The 7,867-nt window shown below is 29.6% G+C and overlaps 1 protein-coding gene across 1 annotated transcript; it reads right to left on the bottom strand.

Annotated features, from left to right (window-relative positions):
* Positions 1–1,521: 1,521 nt before the first annotated feature.
* LOC145270327 (uncharacterized) lies at positions 1,522–2,977 on the bottom strand. The gene has a single exon (XM_080125974.1). The coding sequence runs from the start codon at positions 2,206–2,208 to the stop codon at positions 1,522–1,524; it is 687 nt and encodes a 228-aa protein (XP_079982100.1). The 5' UTR covers positions 2,209–2,977.
* Between the last annotated feature and the right edge of the window lie 4,890 nt (positions 2,978–7,867).

The raw sequence follows: 7,867 nt of genomic DNA, 5'->3' as shown, positions 1-7,867 counted from the left end.
TAACCGTCCCTTTAAGTGCAATTGTTTGAATCTCCTTTGCACTTGGTTTACCTGGTATATTTGTAAGATAGTTTGTAAAATTCTTTTTCATAAGTCTGGTTGCTCCTATAATTACTGGAATGATAGAGATCTTCTTAAGGTTCCAGTTTCTTTTCATGTCATACATAAGACCCTGGTATTTAGTAATCTTTTCCCTCTCAGCTCTGTTTAACCCAGCATCATTCGGGACACTAACTTCCACCAAGGTTGCTTCCTTCTCCTTCTTGTCCCATATTACAATGTCGGGTTTTATAGCTCCGTTTTCTAGGTATGTGGCTGTAGGGATTGCATAGTCATAGTGGATGGTATATGACTTGTTTCCGACTGTTCTTTCGGGTATATGTTCCCATGACTTCTTACTGCATTCGATATTTAACTTATTGCAGATCGTCCAGTGGAGATATTTGCATACTTCATTGTGTCGCATTGTATAGTAGCCGTCCCCTAGCAGAACCTTACAGCTAGAAATCAGGTGGCTCACACTCTACTTCTGTGTGGCAGAACCTGCATTTGTTGTCTTTGCTGAGACCACTCATTTTTTTAAACGCATTGGTCATCAAGCCTTGATCTTGGGCAGCTATTATAAACTTCTCCTGGTCATAGTCGAGCGATCCATCCTTTAGCCAGCTTATAGACCCTTCCTTATCAATATAGTCTTGGTTATATTCGCCCAGAAAATACTTGGCCCGTTGTTGGTTGGCCCATTCTTCAACTTTCTTGTCATGGAAAGCTTTAGTGTATTTCTGGCGACTTTTTCTGGCTATTTCAGTCGCAGGTATCTTTTCTGTTTCTGTCTCACTTGTAAGACAGTCTTCCCCAAAATGTTTGGCCAGTTTTGTGATGGATGTTGTTCTACTGGCTCTTGATTCCTGATGTTGGTGTACCATCTTGAGAGTTGGGTTTTTAGAGCTCATCAGATATTGTCCGGTGCTCACAATAGTTGCACGATGTTGATGGTCAATCTCCGAGAACCATATACCTCCTTTCCATCTGGGCAGATACATTCTAGATAGACACTGGTTTCTGTATATTACTTTATACATTGTCAGCATTTTACGTGTCTTAGTGTCTAGTCTATTTATGTCTTTTTGTGGCCAGTCGACAATAGCAAAACTGTATGTTACCACTGGCATGGCTAGTTGGTTAATGGCAGTTATTTTGTTTCTGGCTGTGAGTTCTGTTTTGCATATCTTCTTGACTCGGCGTATGTACTCACTTCCAATTTTGTTTCTCATCTTGTCATGCTGGATGGTATCATTCTCTTCTATGCCAAGGTATTTGTATCCTTCCTGCCCTTCTAGGTCCTTGATGGTGGTATATTCATCAAGCTGTATATTTTCAGTTTCGATCGTCTTCCCAGATTTGATGGAGCACTTGGCACATTTGTCCAGTCCAAATTTCATGCTAATATCTCTGGAGAAGTTATGTACGACTTGCAAGAGTTCATTTAAGTCGGCATCAGAACTGGCATACAGCTTTAGGTCATCCAGTGTGCGTTCTCATATGTTTTACTAAATGTTGTTTCTGGGAAAAAGCATATCCACATACTTCACAAGAATATGGCTTTTCACCAGTATGCGTTCTCATATGTCTTACTAAATTTTGTTTCTGGGAAAAAGAATATCCACATACTTCACAAGAATATGGCTTTTCACCAGTGTGCGTTCTTATATGGTTTACTAAATGTGATCTTTGAGAAAAAGAATATCCACACACTTTACAAGAATATGGTTTTTCTCCAGTGTGACTTCTTATATGTTCCACTAAACGTTGTTTTTGAGAGGCAGAATATCCACAAACACGACAAGAATATTGCTTTTCGCCAGTATGAGTTCTCATATGTTTTACTAAATTTGATTTTGTAGAACAAGAATATCCACACACTTCACAAGAATATGGCTTTTCCCCAGTGTGCGTTCTTATATGTGTTACTAAATGTAATTTTCGGGAAAAAGAATATCCACAGACTTCACAAGAATATGGCTTTTCCCCAGTATGAGTGCTCATATGTGTCACTAAATTTGATTTTGTAGAACAAGAATATCCACATACTTCACAAGAATATGGCTTTTCACCAGTGTGCGTTCTTATATGTATTACTAAATGTGATTTTCGAAAAAAAGAATATCCACACACCTCACAAGAATGTGATTTTTCTCTAGTATGCATGCTCACCTGTCACTAAAATCTGAATTTCATGAACCAAAAAGTCGACACACTTTACAGTGTGCGTTCACATATGCCACTAACACTGCTTTCTGAGAAAAGGAATATCCACACACGTCACAAAATTGACAAGAATGTGGCTTTTTGGCAGTCTGTTCTCATATGAATCAGTAAATGTTATTCGAGAAAAGTATATCCACACACTTTACGAGAACGTGGTTTGCTTTCCATGTGAGTATTTATGAGCTATAGTTTACAATAATAAGATATCGTTTTTTGTTTCAATGTGATTATTTATGTGTTACACAATCCTTTCAAGAAAAAAATTTAGCAAAGCGATTGCTTTCACACATGTTCTTTTTACTTACAATTTAAAGCTGAGCATAGGTGCACTCTACAGATGTCTAGCATCTACTCACTATTTCGTATATTTTATCAGATTTTTTTTCTAAAATGCAATTTGACAAACATATAGCCTTTATTTTGTGTTATTTCTCTCCAAGATATTATTTAGTTATATAAAAGAGATATTATCTTTTCACATATCACATGCTTTTCCTTTATTTGTGATCTGATATTATTTAGGATTTCAATTTTACACACCTTTTTTTTTCAAACATAGATTCTCCTCGGAATGTGTTTTCTGTTCACCAACGTCTCACAAAATTTATTTAATACTAATGTTCAGTATAATACACTAAATAGTAATGTCCAGTATTAAAACTTTTCTCACAAAATAAAGTAATAACTGCTGAATTATTAAAGATGAGGATACTCCATTAAAATTGAATAATAGCGTTCAATCAGGAACATCTGTAAAAAAAATAAAGTTCATTATTTTTAGTATTTACATTCAAATATTAATATTCTATTGTTGTTGTCAATGTTTTTTATTAGTATTGTGTATTTTTGATTGAACTCAAAACGTCTAAATCAATTTAACTTCAACATCATATAAGATACATGAAAAATTATTGAATAGTTTCCAACTTGACAAAGAGTATGTCGATACAGATGTTGCTTAAAGTATATAGTTGAAATTATATCCACCGTTTTGTTTTCATAGTGTGAAGATATAAATATATATATATATATATATATATATATATATATATATATATGTAACAATGAAAGTAAATTACAACAAGTCTATCAAAACTATAATTTATCTGAACATAAAATCAGTTTAATGTTTAATTTGGTAGAAAAAAGTTAGTTTTATTTTTGTGCTTCATTTTTTTTACTTATTTTTATGCTTTTTTCTAATATATTTTTCAATTTAGCAATACTATTAGTCTTCCACAGGTTTGTATGAGTAAACATACGTTTATTCATTTAACAAACTTAAGCTAATGTTTCAACTATCTTAAAATATGTAAACGAAAATAAAATAATTAGCAAATTCATTTCCAAATAATTTGAAACATTTCCAAGACGTATTTAAAAAGGTGGATTTTCTCAACACTGCTAGAAAATTACTTTGAACTGGAAATATTCTAGACGTTTACAAAGCTCGTATAAGCATATGCATTGAAACTTCATTAACTATCTTCGTTTTCATGTTTAATGTTTTAATATTAGTAACACTATACAATGTACCTATTTACTATGCCTCCCCACGGGACAGAGTTAGACACCAGGGTCGTTTTTTAACGTGGAGAAAAGGTACAAAAATAAAAATTGTCTCAGTCGTGAAGGATTTCTCCTTCACCGAAAGAGAACAAGAAATAGAAGTGCAGCATCTGAAGAACAGATACTACACTTTGATCTTGTCCCGAGGGCCAAGAAGGAGATTAAATTACAATAAATGTATGGCACGTTTTTGTCTTCTACAAACACATTCATATAATTGAGATATGAATATTCTAAATTAACACAAATTTGGTCAAAATGCAGGCTTTCAAGTAAAACCAAGTGTATCTACTTTATGGTCATGTCACAGTAATGAGCATATTCAACAATTACGAAAAATGATAAGGTATATAATTAAATAGTATTGGAAGTATGTTTCGAGTGCAATTAATGAAAATTGAGATTTAGTAAATAAATGAAACCGAAGAGTTCAAATCGTAACAAGGGAGGCATTTTCTCTGAAATCTTTGGAAATCTTAAGCAATTTTGCAGAACTTAATTTTCAATATATTTTTTGTTTTCGACATGAAAACAAAGTAGATACCATTATTGGTTTTACTTATAATTCAATATTACGATTTTCTAATTATTTGTACGCCTTGTCGAATATTGAAGATTTTCTTTACCTTCCATCTGATTTGTAATGGTTTTTGAAAATTTGAATATTTTCAATATCAAGATTTTTGATATATATCAGATTTTAAATAATTAGCAAAACTTTCCTTAAGAAGTTCTGCAGTTTACGAACCCGGTTTTATTATTTAGATAATAGTTGTAGGCTTAATTCAAACTTATAGTAGTTATATTTATTTTATTGTTATGTGAAAGTACAAAATAGTAAAAGGAAGTTCCCGTTCTATTCTGTTTGGCTTTTTAAATAATAATCTCATTATTTCAATTTATTACTTCAATTTAAAATTTAACAAATTATTTTGTAGTGTTTTCTAAATTAATATAACAGTAAAATTATTATTAAATCTGTATTGTTTTAATTTATATGACAGTAAAATTTTGATTAAGTCTATGTTTTTCTTAATTTATATAACAGTAACATTATTAAGTCTATGTTTTTCTTAATTTATATAACAGTAACATTATTAAGTCTATGTTTTTCTTAATTTATATAACAGTAACATTATTAAGTCTATGTTTTTCTTAATTTATATAACAGTAACATTATTAAGTCTATGTTTTTCTTAATTTATATAAAAGTAACATTATTAAGCATGTTTTTCTTAATATATATAACAGTAACATTATTAAATCTATGTTTTTCTTAATTTATATAACAGTGACATTATTAAATCTATGTTTTTCTTAATTTATATAACAGTGACATTAAATCTATGTTTTTCTTAATTTATATAACAGTAACATTATTAAGCCTATGTTTTTCTTAATTTATATAACAGTAACATTATTAAATCTATGTTTTTCTTAATTTATATAACAGTAACATTATTAAGCCTATGTTTTTCTTAATTTATATAACAGTAACATTATTAAGTCTATGTTTTTCTTACTTTATAAAACAATAAAATTAATATTTTTTTTATTAAATCTATGTTTTTATGTTTTCATAAACAGCATCTTTCCGAATTAAAAGAAAATACGTCGATAAAAAACAGATTCCGACAATATTTGATACAGTAATATATTTATTAAATATTGATACTAAATTTAAAACGGGTTTTCATAAACAGCATCTTTCCGAATTAAAAGAAAATACGTCGATAAAAAACAGATTCCGACAATATTTAATACAGTAATATATTTATTAAATATTGATACTAAATTTAAAAGGGTTTTTCTCAAGCTTTACACTTGCATCGTTTCTAAAGAAGAAAGTGATGAGAAGAAATTAGTTGAATGGGACGTTTATTCTAACCAGTTTTTGTTTGGAAATGAGATTTTGACAGCCTCTAAATCTTGCACGTCCAAAAGAGAAAATGTTACTTACACAGTCTAAAAAAATCTAGGTAAATGTGTAGTTTAGCGTGTACATTATTTAATAAAAAACAATTCTAAAAACATTTTTAATATAAAACACATTAGATCCAAAAGCTGAAATAAAACAAAAAAAAAATCATTTTTATTATATATTCATAATTTTTTATTTGAGTAAATGTACGACATTCAAGACCACGGTATTGCTTTGAAAATGTGGCCTTTTTGAGGCCAAATCTGGCCTTTTCTTTAGGCTCTTCAATTACAAAAAAATATGATGCCAAAAACATGGTTCTATTAAAGAGATTAAAAAAAGCCAACTTTGGCCTTAAAAAGGCCAATCTGTCAAATCTTAGAAAGGTCAAATTTACAAGCAATATTGCGACTTCGAATATCGTACATTTAATCTAAAAAAAATAAAAAGAAAAATGAATTTTTTTCAGGTTTTATTTCAACCTTAGGGTCCATTAAGGTTTTATATAAAAATAAAAACTTTTTATAATTTTTGTCTGTCCAATATTTTATACCGCTAAACTACACATTTACCAACATCTCATTCCTCGAAAAGTCGGTTGGGATTTTATGAAGTACTAGCATGGATAGCCAACGTTGCCAGGGTTTACATGATGTTCGGTTTGGACACACCCCAACAAAAATTTCAAAAAAAAAAAAAACCGGATGAAAACACGAAAATGTAATTGACCCCGAAAAGAAGTACGTGACAAACTCTCCACCAGATATTTCGGCCGAAGGAATACGAAGAGAAGCTATTCTTAGGATATTGAGCACCCTTTTATGACTATGTTCCAGTTTAAGCAAATTTCTGTTATGCTACCTCAGTCTAGAAAGATTTCTTTACGGTGTGTTGCAACGAAAACAAACAGTTTTAGAAATACCGGAATACTCGTGTTTATGTTATAAAAATGATGAGTTATGACTTATTGTGTTATTAAAAGAAAAATTAGTTACGATGTCAAAAAAATGTGAAGAAAAAAATTGTTACGATGTCAAAAAATGTGAAGAAAAAAATAGTTACGATGTCAAAAAAATGTGAAGAAAAAAATAGTTACGATGTCAAAAAATGTGAAGAAAATAGTTACAATGTCAAATAAATGTGAAGAAAAAAATAGTTATGATGCCAAATAAATGTGAAGAAAAAATAGTTACGATGTCAAAAAAATGTGAAAAAAAATAGTTACGATGTCAAAAAAATGTGAAAAAAATAGTTACGATGTCAAAAAAATGTGAAGAAAAAGTTACGATGTCAAAAAAATGTGAAAATAATAGTTACGATGTCAAAAAAATGTGAAGATAAAAAATAGTTACGATGTCAAAAAAATGTGAAGATAAAAAATAGTTACGATGTCAAAAAAATGTGAAGATAAAAAATAGTTACGATGTCAAAAAAATGTGAAGATAAAAAATAGTTACGATGTCAAAAAAATGTGAAGATAAAAAATAGTTACGATGTCAAATAAATGTGAAGATAAAAAATAGTTACGATGTCAAAAAATGTGAAGAAAAAAACTGGTAAAAAATGTAAATGAAAGATAGTTTTGTTTTAAATAAAGAATCGTAGTTGAATTGGATTGTTTATTTATTTTAAAATAAAAATCCACTGAACAACCACAACGTTAATTGTGAAATCACGTTGGAAATTATTTAATTTAAATTAATTCAAAAAATTATGCTTGAAAGTTTGTGTGATTTATTTTTAGTTTGTTATCCGCCGAAAAAGAAACACACACACACACACACACACACACACACACACACACACACACACACACACACACACACACACACACAAAGTTGGTTCTCTAGGGGAAATAACTCAAATCGGTTTATAAAAAAAAAACGATATTGGTAAAAAAAAAAATCCAATTGAATAGTTATCAATATAAATCAAATTTAAAGAAAAACTTAAATAGAAAACAATCCTCTCAGTATAAACAATAACAAACATACCGCTATTTAATAAAATTGATTAAAAATATTATAAACAATAACCGCTATTTAATAAAATTGATTTTCATTAATGTAATGAGGTCACCTCTTAATCGTATAATTTGAAATAATCATC

This window comes from Euprymna scolopes, chromosome 46 (assembly GCF_053919585.1).
Source record: "Euprymna scolopes isolate OS-2025 chromosome 46, ASM5391958v1, whole genome shotgun sequence".
Lineage (NCBI taxonomy): Eukaryota > Metazoa > Mollusca > Cephalopoda > Sepiida > Sepiolidae > Euprymna > Euprymna scolopes.
Note: the sequence above shows the minus strand (reverse complement) of the source record. Positions and strands in the feature narration are given on the sequence as shown.